General features: G+C 52.5%; 1 protein-coding gene and 1 long non-coding RNA gene across 3 annotated transcripts; one reads left to right on the forward strand and one right to left on the reverse strand.

Moving 5' to 3' along the window:
* Window positions 1-569: 569 nt before the first annotated feature.
* FAM167A (family with sequence similarity 167 member A) lies at window positions 570-20266 on the reverse strand. Its single transcript, XM_032104161.1, has 3 exons — window positions 20180-20266; window positions 12100-12643; window positions 570-3310 (listed from the first exon to the last, which is right to left on the reverse strand). The coding sequence occupies exons 2-3, from the start codon at window positions 12475-12477 to the stop codon at window positions 3047-3049; spliced, it is 642 nt and encodes a 213-aa protein (XP_031960052.1). The 5' UTR covers window positions 12478-12643; window positions 20180-20266; the 3' UTR covers window positions 570-3046.
* LOC116441833 lies at window positions 17493-22823 on the forward strand. 2 transcript variants are annotated; one of them, XR_004239256.1, is made up of 3 exons: window positions 17494-17915; window positions 18779-20842; window positions 21719-22823. It is a non-coding gene; the product is annotated as an uncharacterized LOC116441833 (long non-coding RNA). The 2 variants fall into 2 exon arrangements; XR_004239255.1 differs by having other exon boundaries at window positions 17493-17915; window positions 18779-22823.
* Window positions 22824-22998: the final 175 nt, after the last annotated feature.

Genomic DNA, 22998 nt, shown 5'->3' on the forward strand with positions numbered 1-22998 from the left:
GGATCAACCTTGACTTCCACCAGTTTTCTCTCCAGGCATCTGGGGAAGTGAATGTGGCTCTAAGCCCCAGGAGAGGAACCAGCACTCGAGGGCTTGAATCACCTCACTGGGGACAGCTGAGACCTGCAGGCTCCTTGCTGGGAATTCTGTGGTGGGAGCAATGACCTCTCCTCATGTTCCTCAAAGCTGACCCAGCTTTTGGGTGACTCTCTATTTTAAAACAAAATTCAGCAAAAATCAGACCTATTTCTATCTATTTTTTCCTCCCTGATATATTTTAAGTGCCTGGACCCACTTTTTATTCAGTGGCTGAAAAACATAAAACATAAAAAAGGGATTTTGTTGTTGTTGCTGTTTTTGCTTTCTTTCCCATACATTTTTGTCCAAATACACCATAAGTGCTCCCACCTGATTTTCCTCTTCCCCTCCCATCTCTCCTGGACTGCCAGGTGGAGCTGATGGGTGTGAGTGGATACAGAAACCTGCCAGGAACAAACCCGGCACACCTGTAATCCTGGAACGCACCATCCTGGTGCTTCCTCAGCACAGTGAGAGACCAGAGGCACAAATCAATACAGACAGACCTTTTATAATTAAAAAAATGTGCATTTTGACAAACAGCTGGCAGTTACACCCACCCCTCATCCCCCTTAATGCAGAAAATACATGTCTGGAACCCAGACGTCTGATTTTCCAATGCCACGTGTAAAGACCCCCTAAGACTGTGCTTGAATTAACCTCCTGCTTTTGGATACCAGGCAAGAGCCCAAAGGCAGGTCCACCCTGTACTTGACTCCAGTTGCCCCTAGAGAGAAACAATCCCCCTTTCCAAGGCATTCTTTTCACTGAAAAACCATCATTTCTATCTTCTGATTGAAAATGCCTCTGAAAATCAACATGTGGGACACAAACTGATTTATTTTCATGAAAAAAGTAAACAAAGAAGAATTTTAATGAGGTGGGTTGGTTTTTTTTCCAAGATGTCGATGGGGAAATAAGGCTGTTCCTAGTAAACTAAGCGGCACCGCGGCTGGTTGTCTTGTCCAGAGGCCAAGTGACAGTCTGGTCACAACCCAAAATAAACCTTCCTCACCTGGGGAGCACAAGATTCAGCACCCAGGCATGGTGCTGATGGTGTAGATAAAGCTCTGGTGCCTAAAATTCTTCCTTAGCAGAAAGAAAAGATACTCAGGGAGCTCTGGAGTGGATGGGGAGGCATCACCCGGGGGTTGCGGGGGATGGAGGACTGATCTCAGCTCCAGAGTCCCCAGCCCCACACGTCTGTGAACCCCTTAATTTGTCCCTCCCACGGAGACCTGTGGAGGCACACGAATTATCTGTCTTCTCTGCACCAACCTAAAACTCCCTGTGGAGCCCCCAGGTCTGGAAGCCTCATTGCATCCTCCCAGGCACGTCGGAGTCTCGCCGGATCTCGGCTCCCGTCACCTTTCGGAACAAAGGCATGAACCCAGCCCGGAGCCTCCCGGGAGAGGCGTCCTGCGGGCTCAGATGCACACACACAGAGACTGACACACACACAGAGCTCACAGACAGCCACAGGCACATCGACACAGCCACAGCTTCCAGAGCAGCGGGATTGCTCCTCCTGCTCCTTCCCAGGCTGATGCTGCGGACACAGCCAGGTCTGCTCAGCCAAGAGCTGCTCCTGCTCAGGCACATGGTGAGGAGCAGAGTTGGGCTGGGTTCGTAGAATGGTTTGGGTTGGATGGGACCATAAAGATCATCTGATCCCAACCCTCCTGCCATGGGCAGGGATGACATGAGCAGGATTGTTCCACCCTGACAGGGTCAGGAGCGGTGTGGGCACAGGAGGGAGCACCTGACGGCACCCACGCTTCATCTGTACTGTCTTGGGTGCCAAGTGTCCCAAAATTGCCATGGCAAAGCCTCTGGAGTCCCTGCCCTTGCTGGGCAGCACCAGAGGTCTCTGCCCCCTGTGCCAGGTACAGGCAGCTGTGTGCACTGAAAGGCAAGAAAATCCAGCATCCATCTCACATTCTGCTGGGCAGGGGGGGAACCCCTACGTTGCTGCAGGTCCAAAGCTCATCACAGCAATTTCTCCCTTAAATTTTAAGTCCCTTTTTGAGTTCATTACCCAAAAGTCCCTTTTCTCCTCTTGAAGTTCCTCTCTCTGATGGATGTGTGTTGCTACAGAGGATCCAGGATTTGCTGGTGCTGCTGCTGGGGGGTGTCAGCCTGGGGATTTCTCTGATAGGCGATGTCTTGGGTACGACATTTCCTCATTTGCAGGGAGAACCACAGGATGTCTTGTGGCTGACAATGGGATCCAACAGGATCAGAAACATGTATTGCTCTGGGTATGACTTCCAGAGCACACAGGAGATTTCTGGTCAGCTGGAATCTCTGAATGTGCCCATGGAGAATCCATAATCTATACCACAGGCAAAAGGAAGCTGTAGTGACCTGGACTCTATGGAGCAATCCAACAAACACATCTTCTCACCACTTGTTGGGGCTGGTACCATTTAACCCACAGCCCTTTGCTTGCTGGGAGGGCTCCTTCCCACTGGAAATCAACTTCCCACCTGAAATAGCCCCACGGACCCTGCGCTTGCAGCAGCAGAGGCTGAGGGTTGGTGCCCAGGGAGACATCCATGGAGGAGAGCAACACTCTTGCTCCAGCCTGGGAGGAGAGGAAGGGGAAGGGAAGAGGGATTTTGCTTTGTGGCTGATCTTCGACCCCTCCTTTGATTTTTGAGCACAGCCACCTATACCGAGCTGCGTCCTGCGGGGGGAAGAGGAGGAGAAGGGACTTGGCAAAGGAGCTGAGTGCATGTGTTGGGTTTGGATGCTCTCCAGGCCTCCTCCATGCAGGTCCTGCCTTCCCCATGAGCATCCCCGGGCCATTCCAGTGCCCACCTCTGCGCTGCCACCAAGACCAGCTGCGGGTTCCCCGTTTGCTCCCGTTCCCTCTGCTCCTCGTTGGCCTTTCCTCACCCAGCCATGAGGCAGAGAGACCCGTCTCCCTCTTTCTCTCCCATCCTTCCCTCTCCTTCCCCCCCGTTCAGCACAGCGAGAACCGGCGGGAGTTGATGTTCATCTTGGTGACCCCGATGAGCTTGAGGGGCGTGGAGAGGCTGAAGGAGCTCACGAGGGGGAAGTCGCAGAAGAGGTCGGCAAGCTCGTCCCTCTCCTCCAGCTCGTAGGTGGCATCGTTGAGCATGCGCTGGTGCAGGTGGCACGTCTGCTCGATCTTCAGCTTGTTGATGTCGCTGCGCAGCCGCATGAGCTGCCTGGCCAGCTGCTGGTCCTGCAGACGCATTTCTGCCTGCAACAGGGAGGGAAGAGGGTTTTTAGTGGCAAATTTGCTGCGTCCTGCACCAGAGCACGGAATGGAAGGATGTTGAGGTGCTTGGATGTGTCCAGAGAAGGGTGACAAGGCTGGTGAAGGGTCTGGAGCACAAGCCCTGTGAGGAGCAGCTGAGGGAGCTGGGGGGGGCTCAGCCTGGAGAAGAGGAGGCTCAGAGAGACCTCATCACTCTCTACAACTCCCTGACAGGAGGGGGCAGCCAGGTGGGGATTGGGCTCTTTTCCCAAGCATCCAGCGACTGGACAAGAAGACACAGCCTTAAGCTGCGCCAGGAGAGGTTTAGGCTGGACATGAGGAAAAATTTCTTCACAGAAGGAGTGATTTGGCATGGAATGGGCTGCCCAGGGAGGTGGTGGAGTCACCATCCCTGGAGGTGTTTAAAAAAAGACTGGATGCGGCACTCAGTGCCATGGTCTGGTTGATAAGTGGTGTTGGGTCACAGGTTGGACTTGATGATCTCAAAGGTCTTTTCCAACCTAGCTGCTTCTGTGATTCTGTAAACTCATCTAGAGGTGCTCCATCTGGGAGGGAGACGGGGATCTTCCAAGCCAGCAATGCATCCCAAAAATATAGCAGCTCAGGATGGGGAATTTTTAACAATCGAGAAAGTCCGTGCCTGCTCGTGTTTTCAGGAGCACCAGGAAACTGGAATTAAAGCCGTGCCAAGGCTGTTGGCTTGGGTATCCGTCAGGCTTCAGAGCCTCCATCTCAACATTAAACAAAGCCCAAATTAATTTTGCTCATAAGGCAGCAGCCACAGGGAGATGGAGCAATTAGAGGTGGAAAGGACCAATTAAAAGAACACCGAATAACTGATCCCCAAATACTCAGCCTGGGTTTCCAGCCTGCATAAATCAGAGCTGGTCCATGACAGTCTCCACCTCCCCTGTGGCTTATTTTATCTCGGTGATTTGAAGTGGCTCTCAGGATGGGACCTCCATGGTTTCCCCCAGGAGAGAGAACTACCACCTCCAAGCTAATGATCTAAGTGTTTTGGACGTATTTTTCTCTCCCCTGGCACCTGGCTTGGAAAGGCGGAAGATTCAGAAATAATGAAAGAAAAGAGGTCTTCTATTCTTTAAAAAAATCTAACTCATAATTAAGAAAATCCATTGCCACAGGATGCTGTGGGTAGTGAAGGAAGGAGGTGAACACTTGGTGTGGGAATCAGCCTGGGGAGCAGGAGCAGGCAGGGCTGGAAAAGCAGATCAAGACAATTCCCTTTTCTCACCCCACTTCCCTCCTCACAGAAAAGCAACAAAACCACAAAAGCTGCAGAGAAAAGGGGGTGGGAGAGAAGCCAAACAGGCCCCCCAGAAGGGTGATCTCAAAGGTCCTTTCCAGCTCAGGCACTTCCAGGACTCCATGATTATAGGTTTTGGGATAAATTTCCCTTGTCTGGATTTTAGCAGCAGGGATGTGATCAGACCATATCAGTTTCCCTCCAGGCCTGAAAATGATCTGCTCAATTTGTGGGTACAGATGTAGCTCTGGGTGTAGGGAGTAAATTATTCCTGGCCTGGTGGCTTGTGCATGGAGATGCATAAGGGAAGGGAGGAGGGAAAATTCCCCCTGAGAGACCCCACAGAGACCCTGATATTCCTACATGAGACCTTTCCATGCCTGAAACAAGGGCTGCTGCAAGGAGGGTGTGAACCAAAGCAGCCTCAGGGTTGCTTTAGCTTGTGCCATAATCCCTCCTCCTCCAGACAATCAGAGCATCCCAGAATGGTTTGGGTTGGAAGGGACCTTAAAGCTCATCCAGCCCCACCCTCTGCCATGGCAGGGACCCCTTCCACTGTCCCAGGTTGCTCCAAGTCCTGTCCAACCTGGCCTTGAACACTTCCAGGGATGGGAACCTGTGCCAGGGCCTCACCACGCTCTCAGGGTAGAATTTCTTTCCAATATCCCATCTAAATCCCTTCAAACCCAAACCATTCTGTGTTTCTCTGACACTACAGAGGCATCCTGGAGGACCTTGTCTGATGCTCCCAGCCAGCAGCTGGACTCCAGCTCGGCTGTCTGGAGGGGATTAAGTCACCTTTGTACCAATCTCTGAGTGAATCTCTCTCCCTCTCTCAGGAAATCTCTCTCAAATTGTTGGCAGGGTTGTGGCCATTCACCTTTTTCAAAAAACACTCCACTACTTCCTCTCAGACTCCATAACCTGTGCCCCCAGCAGAGCCATGCCAGGCAGGCTTTTATTCTCCCACCTGAGTTGCAGTAATAAAAAAATCATTCTGTTGATAATTTTCCCTGTCTCACAACAAATGCTGACACTTTATCAGGGAGGTGATCACAGGTGCTATTGAAGAGACCCTGGGTCATTCTTTCTTCTCGGTGTATCAACTTACCTAAGAAATGCCAACAAAGGCTTTCATTTAATATTTGGAAGAATGTGGGATTAAAAAAGCCTCTCCTGCCAACAAAAAAAAGCATTTAAAAGAGAATTATGAGGCCATTGTGCAGAGGGGTGTGAGCTATAGGTGCTTTTTTCCTCTTGCAAACCAGCTTTACATTTTTTGACCGGTTCTTGTTTTCCCTCCCTTTTGAGGAAGCCGTTTGGTTTCATGCAAGCTGGAAGGCAAAGCCCTCTAGAAAATGAAGATGAGGAACAAAGCCTGGCAATGGTTCACTAAAAGCATGTGGATGTGGCACTTTTGGACATGGTTTAGAGGTGGCCTTGGACTCAACGATCTTCAAGGGCTTTTCCAACCTTAGCGATTCCATGTTTCTATGAGAGGATGATGTGCACAAGGAGGAGATGGCACACGGGGTAAGGGCTGTGACTGCCTGCGCTCCTTGGAAGGCTGCCTTGTCTTCCCGAGGGCTTGGGAGTTCCTTGGCTGGTGACAGGTCCTGCAGAGGCAGCTCCACGGGGTGACATCTGGGCAGAGGGTGGAGCACGAAAGTTGGGCTGCTCTGCAGGACATGAACTCTCACTCCTCACACTCATCCCTGGGGCTTGGCTTGAGGTGCAAACCCCCTGTCCTGCATCCATGGAGCTCTCCCATTAAACACTGCTCTGGTCAAACCCTTCCGGAATATTTAGTGGAATTTCAGCCAGAACCCAGAAATCCTCATTCTCCTTCCCTTTCCCAGAGGCTCTGCACAAATACTAAAGCCATTCCCCCCGTCCCATGCTGAGGACCAAACAATCGCTGGAAAGGATGAGTGATGTCCCTTTAAAAGCAGCACTGACAGGCCAGCAGAGCCCCACAGAGCTGCCTGGGAATGAAGAACAGGATTACAGGGGCCACCTCACGGGAAGCTGTGGGGTTTTTGGTTGGCAGAGTTCGCCCACAGGGCCGGGCACCACGAGGTAACTCCACGCTCCAGTTCACCCGTGTGGGACAGCAGCAGGATCCCCCACACGGAGTGCAACGTCCTGGAGAAACCCATGGGGAGCATCCAGCAGAAGCCAGGCTTTCCATCTCCTTTGATCCTCTCATGGCCAGGACAGGAAGACCTTAGGTGTGTCTTGCTCATAAAACCCAAATTTCTAACACATTTGGGCTCTTCCTGCACACCCAGCTCCAGCTGTTTCTCACCAGCATGGCTGGGGAATGCTGTTGGGGTGCACAGGATGCTGGGTTGAACTTGCCAGGGTGGAAGGGGGAATCAAACTCAGCTCCTTCCCAGCAGTGAAGCAACTGCTGGGTTGAAATGCAAAGCTGGACTACAGAATCTTATGAAGCCAGGGAGGATTTTCTGCTTGGATTAAGCCTCAAAGTCTCCCAGGGTTGTTCTCTCCCAGGGAGAGAAAGCTTTGGATGTATTCTTTCCTGTTTTCCAGTTGAGGTGGCTCAGCCCAAACAGATACAAGCAGTTGCCTTCAATTTTGCCTTCAACAGACAGGAATAATTTTCCAATAATTTTCCCATTTCCAGCAGTCCATCTTTTCCCTGCATTGTTGTGGGGGGTGTTTCAGCAGGGAACACCCCAAGGCATGGAGATGGGGAGCTCTTTGAGATTTCCCTCTCCTCCCAGAAGAGAAGAGTCCCATGGATGAAGTCCCAGCCTGGCCCATGAAGCTCAGGGGGACGGTCTGTGGAGAAACAGCTGCTCCCGCAGGGCCAGCCCTTTTTATTTCCAAAAGATCAAAAGAAACTGAGATGTGAATTGGTGCTTTCCTGCGTGCAGCCACTTGGGTTCAAGCACGGAGAAGCACAGGCCACTTGTCAGATCCTTACCAAACCCTTCAGAGAAGTCCACATTGCCTGTGTTTTGGTTTGGAGCTTCTTCAAAGATGCTCAGACACCACCCTGTTGTAGGTAATTTTAGGTACTCATGTCCTTGTGGTGCAGCCCATGCAAATCCTGTCGTGGGTACCAAATCTCACTCTTCCTCAGTGTTGTTTAGTCTGTGTTGGCTCCCTCTCTCCTGAAAACAGGGTGGCTGCACCCAAGCTGACCCTTGGGCATGGTCCTGTTCCATAATAAATCCTAAACTCTTCCCTAGTTTCAGCAACTTAACAGTAGAGGTCACAGAGTCATGGAATGCTTTGGGTTGCAAGGGACCCTTAAAGATCATCCTGTTCCATGGGCAGGGACACCTTCCACTGTCTCACGTTGCTCCAAGCCCCGTCCAAACCTGGCCTTGGACACTCCCAGGGATCCAGGGGCAGCCACAGCTTCTCTGGGCAACCTTTGCCAGGGCCTCTGCACCCTCATAATGAGGAAATTTTGTTTAAATTCACTCAAGCACTTGCTCAGCCAATATCAGTATCCCAAATGATAATAATAGTGCCTAATACGTAATAATAAATGTGTGACCAACAGGACACTGGTGTTTTACAATTTCCCAGGAGAGGACATCAGATATTTGCGTTCCTTTTCAACTCCTTCCTGCATTCTGGCTCACAGAATGCAGGCTCACTCAGATCTGAGTACCAAACTGGTGAATTTGAGACAGAAAACTCATTTTTCCTAAGGGGACAAAGTTACAACTATTCTAAGATGTCCCTGTTCATAGGTTTGTACTTTGGCCATACTTGAGAGGGAGGGAACTCTGAGTGCTTAATTTTACAACTTGTAAAACCTGGCAAATTTCAAAAACAAAGAGCAAAGTGTGACCCCTCCAGTCCTCGAGTCTGTCACCATCCCCAGGCTGGTGATGGTTTTGCTCTCAGCACAGATGAGGAGCTGCCACACTTGACAGTGCAAAGGCAAACACAAGGGCAAAGAAGAGGCAGGAGGAGCTGGGGAGGGAAATGCTCCAGCCCCGGGGCAGCTCAGCGCACGCTGAGAGCTGCAATTTGCTCCTACACCTCCACAGAGCCTCTCAGCACAAAAACAAGAGCAGTTCGCATGTCTGAATAAATCAGCTTCTCGGGGCCAGGTTCTCAGCAGGGCCCAGCTGACGTGGCTGGCTGAGGCTCTGTGGGCTTATGTCAGTCCTACAAACCAGGGCCAGGGCCTGGTGTGCAGAACCAGGGCCTGGGGCTGGTCATGGCAGGTGACAGGCCAAGAAAACCAGATGGACAAGAAAACCTTGGGTTTGTCTTTTCCTTCACTTCTGAACATGAGCAGCCTGAACCTGGCTGAAGCTAAACCTGAGCAGACTCTGGACACACAGAGGAAAATTTCTTGCAGTGTCAGATGATGGCTTTTGTGTGGATTGGGAGTAACAAGAGATTGGGCAAGAGGAAATGGCCTCAAGTTGTCCCAAGAGAGGTTTAAATTGGATACTAGGAAAAAATTCTTCAGGAAAAGGATTGTCCAGCCCTGGCACAGCTGGCCAGTGCAGTGGAGGAATCCCCATCCCCAGAGCGACTGAAAAGCTGTGTGAGGGTGGCATTTGGGGACATGGTTTAGTACTGCCTTGGCAGAGCTGGGGAGTGCTTGGACTCAATGATCTTAGAGGGCTTTCCCAACCTAAACTCTTCTATGATAGCATGAAATTTACTCTCCTGCCTCTGCTGCTTTTGTCTGGGATAGAGATAAATCCAAAGCTGGGTGGTCCTGTACCCATTGCCTGTTGGGAACAGTCCCCAGCATGTGCAGACTCCTGAAGCTCCAAGTGCTTGGCAGGATGCTCCCTGGGACAAGCCAGAACCATTCCAGGGTGATGCTGTTGAAACAACCTGGCCTGAACACGCTGGGAGCTGTGCTGAGGGTTAGGGGTGATGGAGCTGCACACTCTGCATTTCATTCAGTAGGGACATGGCTGCTGCACTTCTGTCCTGCATGGAAAGAGTCTCCACCTTCACCAGCTTTTGCCCTTTCATTGGATAGATGAATCCTACAGACCCTAAATAACCATCTAATGGAATCACAGAATCATGGAATGGTTTGGGTTGGAAGGGACCTTAAAGATCATCCCATCCCACCCTCTGCCATGGGCAGGGACACCTTCCACTAGCCCAGGGTGCTCCAAGCCCCATCCGACCTGGCCTTGGACACTTCCCAGCTTCTCTGGGCACCCTGTGCCAGGGTCTTTCCACCCTCACAGCCAGGAATTCCTTCCCAAAATCCCATCTATCCCTGCTCTCTGGCAGTGGGAAGCCATTCCCCCTTGTCCTGTCGTTCCAGGCCCGTGTCCAAAGTCCCTCTCCATCTTTCTTGTAGTCTCCCTTCAGGAACTGGAAGACCACAATTAGGTCAGCCTGAAGCCTTCTCCATGATGAACAATCCCAATTCTCTCAGCCTTTCCTCACAGCAGAGCTGCTCCATCCCTCTGATCATCCTGGTGCCACCTCTGGAATTGCTCCAGCAGCTCCATGTCCTTCCTGTGCTGGACCCCAGATCTGGAGGCAGCTCTGCAGGTGGGGTCTCACCTGAGCAGGGCACAGGAGCAGACTCCCCCGTCCCCTCCTGTCCATGCTGGGGGATCAGCCCAGGATCTGGTTGGTCGCTGGGCTTCATCCTGCTATGGAGCCTTCCCGATGCCTTTCTTACCACAACATGGGCAAAACCAAGGAAAAATCCTGGCTATGTTGGGATGTTTGGAAGCTTGTTCCTTTATTTGACAAAAAGCTGGATTTCACCCTTGAAATGCAATGCAAAATGCACCTTTTGGTTCCAACACCGTGTGATGGGATGGCCTGGCTGCGCTCCCTCTGCCTGCTGGCAGCTCTTACCCACACTCGTGCCTCCAGCACAGCTATTTCACCCTGTGGTCAGTCAAAAAACTGCTCTCTCCTTTGGGGAAATTGTTCTAAATTACCAGTTACGTCCAGATCCAGCAAAGACCAGTGTAATTAGGTGTCTGGAAAATGAAAAGTGGGGAACAATTAAGGTTTGCTTGGCCTTTTCTCTTCCTTAATTTAAACTTTCAGTTTTTGACAGATGGTGGTTTAGATACCACACCCCAGTCTAAGGGGTAGAATCAGACTCTGAGACAATTTATACTTCCATCATGGGCAGAGATTGAAAAAAAACCCAAATCTTTTAAAGTCCAGGATTCTGAGAAGGAAAATCTGCTTCTTGCTGTCTTTGACCATCTCGAGATTCAGGGTTTACATCAAGTGTGAATTTAGGATTGCACCCAGATTCAGGTCACACATCTGGAGCTGAGGTTCTCCAGAGCACTGAGGGGTTGTAGGGGATCATGGCAACACTGTTCCTAATAGTCCTGAATGCCTGAAAGCCAAGATCCTGAGAAACAAAGTCACCAAAGCACAGCACCCAGAACCACCTCTGTAAATAAATTCTCAGGGGATCAGAGGAGTTGGGTGAATACAGCAACAGAAAGTTGACAAGTCAACATTACCTGAAGCAAAAGCCACAAAGAAATCTTTAAAACTATTATTCACTGTAGTCAGAAGTTTCCCTCAAAGATTTCAGTATTTCTCAAAAACAAAGCGTCTGCACAGGAACATTTTCACAAGTGTTGGCCACAAGTGATGTCCCAGCCCCTGCTGCAAATATTCCTGCTGGGACTCACAGGCAAAGTTCCAACTGGGCAACAGAAACAGAGCCACGTGTCATGAGTCACTTTCAGTAATTTGGGCCAAATAATAAGGACTTTTCATGCCAGTGAGGAGAAGGGAAGGATCTCTGGGAAGTGTGTTTTTGGAACCTGGTTGCTTCTACCCTTGTGAAGATCACCTGGACTGGTTCTCCAGACCTGAATTCAGGCTGCCCTGACAGGGACACATCCATCCTATCGGCCTCCAGAAAATCATAGAATACCCTGAGCTGGAAGGGACCCACAAGGATCATTATGTCCAACTCCTGGCCCTGCACAGGACAATCCCAGAATCACTCTATGTGCCTGAGAGTGTTTTCCAAACATTTCTTGAACTCTGTCAGGCTTGGTGCATCCTCCTGGGAATTATCCCCAGGCTGTGCTGACTCCTGAGCTGGGTCGGGAGCTGGGTCAGGCCCAGGATAAATTTGTGCTGAAGACCATGATAGCAAAGTGACAGAGAAAAGGTGAATTCCAGCCCTTGTGCCCTGGCTCTGTGGATTTTCCTATAGCACACATTCCTAGAAAAAACAAAGCATTTTTGTCCTCTCTTTTCTCTGCGAAATGTCCAGAAATAAACAGATGTGTGAGACAGGGCCCAAGATTGGGATGGGAGGATGACTGAAATGTGGACTGGATTCGAATGAAGAAAAAGGCAACAGAAGATGGATCTGGAAGAGCCAGGTGTGGAAAACACAACGACTGATGGAAAACACAATGACTGATTGTTGCCTTTCCACCTGGGGCTGAAGGCAGGCAGGAACAAGGAGTTTCCCCACTCTTTCATTTTTATCCCTCTTCAAAATTTGTGCTAACAGGGACAGGCAATCACTTACCAGCTCCTTCCTGAGCCACGTCAAAGCTTCGTCGATGCTCTCAAAGCCACCTATTCTCCCTGAGGTGACAGTCCCCTTGTCCTGGGCAGGGGTCCCGTTGAGGTGCAGCTGCACCTTCCTCATGGGGACAGTCTCCCCTGGGGTCTTTTTGGCCTTGGTGGCCTCGTCCTCCCCATCTCCCTCAGCCTGGGGGCTCTTCCAAGCCTGCTCCTCCAGCTTTGCCTTCCATTCCAAGTAGGAAGGGCGCCTGGTCTCCAGTCTCAGCTTCTCTGTCAATGCCTTGAGGGTCCTCAGGTGATCATCTGGAGGAGGAACCCCCCCAGAGCCAGCATCCGTGCTGTCCAGCGCCTCCTCTATTTGGATTTGGGGGACAGACATCCTCTCTGGGAGTCCAAAGGCATAGAGGTGGGCTGGAAAGGGCCAGGGATGGGGATGAGAACCCTCAAGGTTTGACCTGGTGTCACGAGGTGCCCAACACAGCACCCTGGAGGACAGCTGAGGTGTGGGCCCCTGCTCAAGCAGCAAACCAGCCTTGGATGAAGACCTAGAAGAGAAAAAAAGGATTGGTTTTGAGAAGGAAAAAGGGAGTGAGGAAAGAGAGACAGCTCTTGCTGGAGCAGGGGAGTGAGGGCTTTGGGAGAGGCTCAGTGCCAGAGTGCTGCTGGGGAGGGTGATCTCACCTCGGTTATCTGAGTGCTTTGGGGCAGGAACAGACAGGCTCTGGCTTTTAGCAAAGCTCTGGTTACCTACACCTCCAATCTTAACTCAAGGGGCCATGGAAAGGTTGCCAAGGAGGCCAGGACACATTCCCAGACCCCAACATTCTCTGGAAACACCAGTGGCTACTGCTGGGTTTTGGACTGTCTGGTCTTGTTGATTTTCTGCCTGGCAAACCCACATTTCCCCATTTGGGCAAATCAAGTAAGACAACCTGAAAGAGGGGAAGTTTGGATGAAATATTAGGGGGAAATTCTTCCCTGTAGGGGTGGTGAGGCCCTGGCAAAGGGTGCCCAGAGAAGCTGTGGCTGCCCCTGGATCCCTGGAAGTGTCCAAGGACAGGTTGGACAGGGCTTGGAGCAACCTGGGCTAGTGGAAGGTGTCCCTGCCCATGGCAGGGGGTGGAATGGGATGATCTTTAAGGTCCCTTCCAACCCAAACCATTCTGGGATTCTGTGAACCCAAACTTCTCCCAAGAGTTTGAGTCAAAAGGAGAACTGGAAAAAGGGATTTATTCTTCCCCACACCACACTCCAGTTTTACAGATCAGGGTTTAGATCTGGGTTTGCTGAAGATGCAGCTTTAGGACTCAGCTCCCTTCTGACCCCCTGGTTCCAGCCCAGAATGTGCTCCCAGCCATGTGAGGAACTAACTGGGCTGCTGGCATGGTTTGGGTTCAGACATCCAGGAAGACTTGGACTTGTGGTTTCCACCACTGGCCACATCCACTTTATCCAGTGGGAACGGTCCCTTGTAACACCCCTTAGGAGCAGTAGCACAGAGAAACCAGGAGCTTCCTCCCCACTTCTGCTCCTGTCAGCACTCATGGAAGCTGTGCCCAAAGCTGCTCTGACAAACCCTGGGCCCTGGAGGGGCAGAGGACTCGAACAACTCTCCAAGAGTTAAGCTCAGGCAGCTTCTGTATTCATTTGCCTGCAGGATCAGGTAAGGGACGTTCTCAAGGTCGTGTGCTCATCTATAGCTGAGCTAGGAATAGATCCAGAGCTCTCCTCTGAATGCCAGGAGCAAAACGAAATACTTTTTTGCCTGCCTGGTGAGATGCCTGGAAAAGCAGGCAGGATGTGTGCAGCTTCCTAGAGTTACTCAGCCATTCTTCTCCTTGCCATTTCCACAAAGGCGTGTGCAGCTCTGAAATCCAGACCATAATTATGCCTCTCCAACCTTTTCAGTAAGAAGATTCAATTTAAAATAAACACAGAGAGAGAGAGAGCGCGCAAGATTTATCCCAACAATTGTGTGGGGGCACATGAGCTGAACGAGGAGTTGATAGCGTACACACAGACAGTGTGGGGGTGGAGGATTAGTCATGTTGTGGTCTCTTTCCTGCTCCTATTTATGTTAATGAGAGTTTTACAGGAGAGGGAGCCTTCACAGACACTCTGTCAGGTTGAAGCCAACAGCTCTCGTGCCTGGAACAGCAACAATTTTCCTTCTTCTCTTGAAAAATAGAGGGGAAAGCAGTGGGCTGCCCTGGGGGAGGGGTGCTCTGCAGGGCTCAGGGCATGGCGATGAATTTACCTTTCCTCCAGCTCCAGCCTCAATAGATCAATAAAGGAAAAGAAGTAATGACTTCAAAGACTTCACCTCTGAGGGGTTTTTTTTTGTCCATTGAGACCTCTGTGCAGGTTGCTGAGGGTGGCCCAAACCCAGCAGTCCAAGAGTCTGCTGCAGTTCCACACTGGGCTGCTGGATTTGCTAGTCCCCAGCAAAGATCATATTTTTATCATTTTCTGAATGCCACAGCTACAAAGCAGAGCCCCACACAAACTCTTTTGTCCTGTTCTCCAGCGTGTATGGAATCCTCAGGGTGGGAAAGGCCCCTGGTATTTGAGCCTTGGGCACAGCTCAGTTAACATTTAGAGCATTGGACCATGAAAGCAGGACAGTGGCTTGGAGCATCCCCTTTGTCACAGCCCTGCTGCCATCTCCCCCTCCCTGTCACCACAAGTCCCAGCAGCTTTGGAGGAGGTTTGGTTTTTCTACCCTAAAAGCAGCATTGATTCAGCCCATCCTTCACTTCCTCCCTGGTGTAACACGAAACGCCTCGTTCCCTCTGCAGGGACACCCCCTAAATAAGCAGCTCTCCTCCCCAGCCTGTCCAAACTCTGAAGTGACAGAATGGAGCCACCTCTAATTTCCTATCAATATCTTGGACTTGGATCAAAGACCTGCTGTGGAGAAAGAGATCTGAAAGTTGTAAGCGTGTGAAAATGCCCTTGTGCTGTAACACAAACCCTTTGGTGCCGGAGAGCTACCAAATTCCCAGGAACAAACGTGCCTCTGGCTCAAATCCACATACTCCCAGTCTCCCTGCCCTAGGCTGGGCTCCCCCTGGGCTGCCCTGTGTGAGGGGATCTAAGTGATTAATCCTTGATTTGTCTCATTATCACACTCGCTGCAGGGAGAGCCTGCCAGCCCTAATTAGGGGTAATGAGTTCAGCTCCAAAATGGGGTGAGGGTTTGCTCACACCTCACTAAGAACCTTTGCTCAGGGGGTTCCCCCTTCCTTTAGATGAGTCCTGAAAGCACAGGACACAACAGGTCACTGAAACAACAACAAAAAGCCTTTTAATTTCTTTCTTGGGTTAGGTTTCCATTGGAGAAGTCAACTGACCTATCCCAAGCGATCAGCAGGAGCACAAGCCTGGGATGGAGAAGTAACAGGAATGTTAAACTGGGAGTTCAGCAATTGGCCGAGGTGGAGGTGTGGGGAACAAATTATTCTTCTTCCCTCACTGTTCCTGGTGGACTGTGGATTCCTGTAACCCCAATTCTTATTGCAAAGGAGCAGCAGTGACTGTAGGAGTCTGTGTTGGAGGAATTCTGCTCCTCTGGAGACTGGGACGACAAAAAAGCCTCAATAGGAGAAAAAACCCAGCTGACAGAAACCCTTTTGCCCACATAGACCACAGATGGCACCTCTGGCATGGAGCAAACAGGGCAGAGGCGATGGTTCAGCCTGTGAATGACCTTCAGAAAGCACCTCAGCCGCTTTGTGCCTCAGTTTCCCTCTCACTGAGAAGTCGGTCCATGCAACAGGCCTTCAGGCAAAAAGCTCTGAGGACTTTCAGCGGTGTAAAGAATTCACCTCTGGTGTCTCCAGGTCTCATCTGGGTGCCCATGCCCACACTCCAGTCGGTGCAGGGACACCCTCTATGATCCATGGAGTTTGGGATGTGACTCCCCTGACAGTTTGCTCTGATGGTTCGCACAGGGGTCACCCTGGGCCACGCAGACACCCCCTGATCCTACAGAGGAAACCCCTGGAGTAAATCCGACCTGCCAACATCACCATGCAGCTCTCCCAGTGGGAGAGGAGGATCCTGAGCCTGAAAACGTGGGATGAAGGAACACCGAGGTGGAGCTAGAGGCAGGGGACAGTGCCTGGTGTGCAGGCAGAGCTGTTTGCTTCCCTCCTTAGCACAGCAGTGACACAGGGATGGGGTGGGGATGACTGACGCCCCTCGAGTCTCTGACCCCCCCGGGTGTCTGTGGCAGGGTGGGAGAGGGGCAGAGAGGAGGAGATGCCTGTGAGAAGGGGTTGCCATAGCAATGGAGTAAGGGAGCACTCCAGCTGCTCACGGGGCTGGATGGATGCTCTGCAGCATCCTTGGGGCAGCGGAGACTCAGAGGCCTCAGGAGTGGGGTGAGGGAAGGAGAGACCCATCAGGATAAACACTGCAGCTCCCTGGAGCTAGTGGTTCCCTTTCAGGGTGGCTGCACATCAGTCATTCTTTTCTCCATGCCAGAATGGCCTCACTCGGGAGAGGAGCTGCTGAGCTGTGTGGATTTGGTGAGCTGGGGGCTTCCTCACCCTGCCAGAGCCCCCCATCCTGCTGCTCTGCACAGGGGTCCTGCAGAGATGCAGAGCAAATCCCCAGCCACCCCACTGACTCCGAGGAGAACTGGTTTCCCTGGATTTTATCATTCAGTGTTTACCCACCCAATCCTTTTCTATAGCAGCTGAAATCCTCTCCTGCAGAAAACCAGCCTGGTCCCAAAGTGACCTTCATCCTCCCTCCCCTCAAAAGGACAAGACTCCAGCACCATGAAGAGCTGTCTGATCCCGAAGCCAGGACATGCTCCAGGGCTGGAATTGGTGCTGTCAGGATCAGACGCTCTCTGCCTGCTCAGCATGGTCGGGACAGGATGGAAAGGGCTCTGCCCATGCTGGAGGAACCACAGCAGAGGCCTCAGTGTCACTGGGCACGGTGTCCATAGAGACCTTCGGGCCACACTCCTGTACCATGAACTTGTTCCTTTCCTCATGGAAGGATGGCAGCACTGATGTGACCAAAATGGGCATCACAAGCATGGATGTGGACATGGCATTCACAGAAAAACGGGGAAAAGGGAAAAAGAGGGGCTTTCCACTCACGTATGACCTGGAGCAGGACAAGGGTTTGCCCTGGCCCATCCTTCTGCCCAAATGGTGTCCAGAAAGAGCCCTAAACACTGCAAGGGGGAGGGGAGAGCAGTAGGGGTTGCAGAAAACCCATCAGAGGAGTGGAGAAGTGCAGAGATGGCTGCCCCTGGATCCCTGGGAGTGTCCAAGGCCAGGTTGGATGGGGCTTGGAGCAACCTGGGATAGAGGAAGGTGTCCATGCCCATGGCAGGGGGTGGAACAGGATGAGCTTTATGGAAGAGACCTCCCTTCCAACCCAAACCATTCTGTGATTCTGTGAGATTAGAAGGGACCAATTTGCACTCCCTGCCCCGAGGCACTTCTCCCTGGCTGATTTCCAGCATCGAGGGAGGAGTCAGAACCTGTTGCAATAAACACATCTGCACCTTCCTGCCCAACTACAGCTCATCCCTCCTGCGTCCCCCACAGCTTCCAGAAGGCTCCTGGTGAGGGAGCAGGGCTGAGGCTGCTGCCTGCTTCAGATGGACCCTTGTAGCTCCATTTTCAGACCGGTCAGACTCCCCTCGATCAGCAGATTTCCAGGCTTTGTGTGGAAATCCTGCATGAAGAAATATTTGGCATTCCAGCGAACCAGTCTTCCAGTTGGTTGGAAGTAGCTGCAAACTGGGGAGCTGGATGGGGTCAATGCTCTCAACCCATCAGCCCAAACCAGGTAGGATTCCTCTGAGGAGGAAAAGGATTAAGGAGCAGAGCAAAGGCAAGTTTACAGGCTCTTGGTGAAGCCACCATGTCCACCCTCGGTGTGTTCTGGTGAGGTCGGTGGAGCCACAGATTACAGGCAAAGGTTTCTTCTCCACGCACTGCCCCAGGCCCCTGGCAGGTTTTGGCCCTAATCTCAGAGGTGGCATGGCCAGCCTGTTCCCAGAGATGCCCCCAAAGGACCTGTGGCTTGGCACAGCCGGTTGTCCCCTTATTTTCCCTGCTGCCACCCCAAGCACGGCCACGTTTCAGCACGGAGAGGCACAGACCTCTGTGCCCGTGCGCCCAGGGTAATGAAAAGGGCTGGGATTCCTTGGGAATGAGCCAGGGCAGGCTGAGAAATGCTCTCTTCCCAGGAGACTAGTATGAGGAGTTATTTTTTCCCCAAATGCAGCACGCAAGGGTGTGTTTTCAGAAAGAAAAAAAAACAAAAACAACCTCTTTTTTTTTTTTTGGCTTTGCTGAGCTCCAATCTGCCCAGCACCCAGTTCAGCCCCTGCAGGGACAACGCCAGGGCCAGCCAGCTCCCACTGGAGACCCCCAGGCTCCAAGTTAACGTGATCAGGGGAGTGGGGTCAGCCCCTCGGTGACCCCCTAATCCCCTTTACATGCCCCCTGTCCCATCCAATTATCTGAGCCGTGATCGTCCAACCTCTATCCTCAGCCCTATCCTCTCCCAGTGCAGAGCTGCTCTTTGGCATTTAATATCATTTCAGATCGGCTGGTTGCAAACAGACCCTCCTCTCCCTCCCCCCAGAAGGGCTACGCTGCTCTGAGGCTGATTATTTGTATTTTTTTTTTTCTTTCTCCCTGCAGTGTCTCTGCTACATTTTGCAAACACCTAATGGCTGCAGGGCTGACTGCGAGCCCGGAGCCCGGGAGAAGCCGGATTCCTCCCATTCTGCTGGATTTTTGTGGTCTGCAGACCCCCCCCCCCCCCCACGAAGGATGGGGGTGGGGGGGAGGTGGGACTTTCATGGGCATTTGAAAGCAGAGAAGAGCTGGGACGCAGAACCCAGCAGCAGCCCCCGTGTGCTGAAATGATGGCTGGCACAGAGCGAGCCCACAGCAGCCAAAACAGGCTCGTTCCCGCTGGAAAGTGGGGAGTTCCTCGGATACAAGGGATGAGCAGACAAAGCCAAGGGAATCAGCTGGGCACGGCTCCTCGCTGGAAGCCAGGAACTTGATTTTCATCCATTTTCCCCCCGCTCCGCTGAGGTCCCCGAGGTAGAAAAGGTCCGGAGGGTGCAGGATTGTGGAATAACAGGGGGAGCATCGCAGGAAAGCAGGGAGGGGTGTCCTTAGCCAGGCGCCTGTGGCGGGAGAGGTGTCAGCCTGCCCGGGCCGGAGCGGGTCCGGGCTGTAGGATGGGGATGGTGCCCTGGTGTGCAACACCCCGGGGCGTTCGGGCTGGGCTTGCACAAACACTCGTGCTGGGAGGGGTGTGGGCTGGCGCTATTATTTTAACAATTAACCCCAAGCTGTTATAAAGGGCTCTGAAGAAGTTCTGGCTGTGTTTTTTTTCCCCCCTCCTTGGTGTAAACGTGAGCTGCGAGGGCCAGCCCTGAGCAGGTGGAAACCTGCTCTGCTCAGCACACGGTGCCTGCTTCAAAAACCCGAGGTAGCTACGCCCTGCGAGGCCACCGCGCTCATCCCACCATGTCTGCACTGCACAACCCCACAAACCTTTCCAGGGCTCCTTGCACATCTCAGGTTGGGGGCAGAGGGAGCAACAGGTGATTGTCCCAAAACCTGGGCAGCCTCTTCCCTCTCACACCTCACCCAGTGCGGAAAAATCCTCCTGGAGGGGGTGAGGAGCCCCACGCTGCTCCCAGCTCGGAGCAAAATCCACAGATACCATCGGGAAGCAGGATTCAGACCCTGCGCTGATTCCCAGTCATTGGGGAGCCGCCGTGCTGGCCATCTCCGGGGAATGTCGGCGGGGCAGGAGATTGAGGCTGGGGGGACACTTTGCAAACCCCAGCCCCAGCAGAGCAGAACCAGCACGCCAGACCCCAGTGCTGGACTGCTGCTCGGTGGGGTCCCCATCACCCCTCACTGCTGCTCCCCAGGGACCTGGTCCTTGCTGCTCCCCCTTCCCGAGGGCTCAAAACGCCCGGGGTCTCCTCCAGCACCCGGCAGCTCTGCAGCAGCTCCCGTGCTGGGTGTCCCCAGGGTGGCTGTGTCCCCCCAAGCCACCACGAGCAGCAAACTTACCGGGGCTGGAATCAGAGAGGGGATTGCACGGACATCTTGGCTCCCTCCTTCCACCTCGGGTCCCCAACTTGGTGTTTGCAGAGCGGTGTCACCAGTGCCTCCAGGAGTCTGTCTCATCCTTCCCCTCTGTGTCTCGCTTCAGAAATCTGTGTGTGTGGTGGTTTTTTTGTTGGGTTTTTTTTTTTCATTTAAGGGACTTTTTTTTTTTTTTCCCCCCCCAGCGGTTGCGTCAGGGCTGTTGCCTGGAGACAGGCGAGCTATTCCAGTTTGAGCTTTTCAGTGCCGATTTCCTCTCTCTCTTTCATTCATACCACCGAGCCCTGAACCTACCTCCCACCAAGCAATAACCCTGGAGAGACCTGAAAGGGAGGAGCTGCTCAGCCTGGGTCCTAAACATCCTCCGGCACCCAGGAGAGGGAGCAGGATCACGATGCTTTCGGCGTGGAGAACAGGGATGGAGCGGTCCAGTGGAGGCCGGGTACCCTCAGGGCTTGCAGGAGATGCCCGGAGAGCTGCTGTGCTCCCAAAGGAATCTGTGGCTCTTCCCGACACCAACCGGGATGATGTCCCCACGCTACTCCTGTCTCACACCACGGATATCAGCCCTTCAAGGAGCCTGTGGTCCTCTGGCGCTCGGGAGAGCTTTGGGATAACGTTTTCCAGGTGCCACAGCTTGCCCAGGGTGACTGCGTGTGCCGAGGGGAATTTTGCAAGGATGCATCAGCATCTCTGGGAAGCCCCAGGGTGGTGCCTCGGGGCACCGTGGCTGGTACCAGCTTGCTGATACCATCCATCCCCGGGCAGAAAACCAGCTTAGGAACTAGCCTGTGCCTGAATTTTGTACTGGGAAAGCGCCTGTTGCTTCCATAGCTGCCCCAGTGGGGCTGGAAACCATTTTAGCTGCTTCCAAGGAGGGACTGAGAGAGGCAGTGCCCCGGCTGCTGGCTGAGTGGGGTCCAGAATCAAAGGCAGGGGACAGAGGGGGTTTTCTTCCTTCACCAGAAGATGGAGGTTAACCCCTCAAAGCCTGGGGACTGCTCTCCAAAGCACCCCACACATCTCACATCTGGTGGCTCAGAGCCACCACCTGCATTTGCAAATCTGGTGCTGTGAAGAGTTAAGCCTTGGCCAGTGACCCCCAACCATCCAGGTCCCTTCCCACATTCCCACATTCAGCTTTTGTGAGAGAAACCCCTTCACAACATTTTTTCCCCCTTTTTTTCACCCTTCCCTTCTCATGCCTAAACCATCCCTCCTCCCCCCTGTGGGCAACAGGGAGAGATTTACAGCCCCTTCCTGAGCTCCTCATGGAAGGGCTGGGATTTCCCACCTCCCTTCAAATGCCAAGGGTACCCCAGACCCCCCCCCCCCCCAGTAATTTAGAGGCTGTGCCCATACAGGGTTTGGAAGTTTGGAGTGCAGAGAAGGGGGGTGCCCTGGGTGCATCAATGCAGATTCAGAGTGAAGAGCAGCATTTTCACATTTCTGATGAAAATGCAAATTTTTCAATTTTTCTTTTAAATTTTTTTGCTTTGCCAGCACCCGTTTTTTGTCAGATTTCAGATCTGCATATGCAAACTCAGCCTGGTGATCAGCTCTCGCTGTGCTGCGGGGACACACCTGAAGGCTGATGATGATGGAGAGGCGCCAAGGGAGATGGAAGAGCTGTTGCCTGCTTGTTAAAACTGTCTGACAGGGACCTACAGCTGCCTTGGAACTCTTAGCAAGGAATCCCAGAATCCCAGGGATGGGTCAGGTTGGAAGGGATCACGGTGGGTCAACTGGTCCAGCCTCCCTGCTCCAGCAGGGCCATCCCACCGGAATATCCCCAGTGAGGGAGACTCCCCACCATCTCTGGTCTCTGTTCCGTGCTCAGTCAAGGGAAGTTCTTCCTCATATCCAGGTGGAACTCCCTGGGCATCCGTTCCTGCCCGTTCCTGCTATCCTATTGCTGGGTCCCATGGAGCAGAGCCTGGTCCATCAAGCACGTGGAGGTTCAACATTTCCTGCAACATTTCAGCCAAAACTGGGTCAGGGAACCCAAACAGTGCCAGGGAACAGACAGGCACAGGGTGAAACAGCCCCTGGCCTGGTTTTGACGTAGGATGAGCAATCCCAGGACATGGCTCAGGAATGACCAAGACTGGGGCCCTTTCCTGACAAACAAGTCGGATTCAGCCACCCAGATTTGATAGCCAGGAGAGTTGACTCCCAGGGACGTGGCCAGACAGGGCCAGAGCCCAGGTCTAGCAGGGTGAGCTTACAGCAGAGGTGTTGCTCCCAAGGCTGGATGTCTGTCTGTCTGTCTCCTCGCAGGAACAGACCACACACTGTCACCCGCTCCCTCTTCTGTAAATGTTTATTTTTAATTCAGTTGCGTAATGGATTTCAGATGAGCTGCCATAAGATAGCACTGAAAGGCTGCAGCCACGTCCCTCTGAAGCCAGTGCATGGGGTTTGAATGTTTTTTTGGCCCAGATTTATCTTGGATAAGTTGTCCTCATCCAAAAAAAACTGGTGGGGAGCTGCTGAAGAACAGTGCTGCTCCTGCTGGTGATGCTCTGACACCAACCACCTGCAGTGGACACCTGAGATTATGTGGGATGAGTCAAAATAAACCTGTGCAACACCAGCACTGTCCACATATATGGCTCAGTGTTTTTTTCTTTTCCTCAGATACAAGGAATCCTTTCTGTTGCACTCAGAGCTCCAGAGACTGCCAGTTCCCACACCATCCCTGGGCACAGGACCTTTTCCAGAGGACTGGTGAATTCTTGGGAACACATGGATCCAAGCCTGGGTTCTTGCTGGGATGTGGT

The sequence above is a fragment of the Corvus moneduloides genome, chromosome 3 (genome assembly GCF_009650955.1).
Source record: "Corvus moneduloides isolate bCorMon1 chromosome 3, bCorMon1.pri, whole genome shotgun sequence".
NCBI lineage: Eukaryota > Metazoa > Chordata > Aves > Passeriformes > Corvidae > Corvus > Corvus moneduloides.

Coding starts and splice junctions, on each gene's coding strand:
- FAM167A (XM_032104161.1), bottom strand. CDS start 12,477: ATGTCTGTCCCCCAAATCCAAATAGAGGAGGCGCTGGACAGCACGGAT. Junction 3,311..12,099: donor CGTGGCTCAGGAAGGAGCTG/GTAAGTGATTGC, acceptor TCCCTGTTGCAG/GCAGAAATGCGTCTGCAGGA.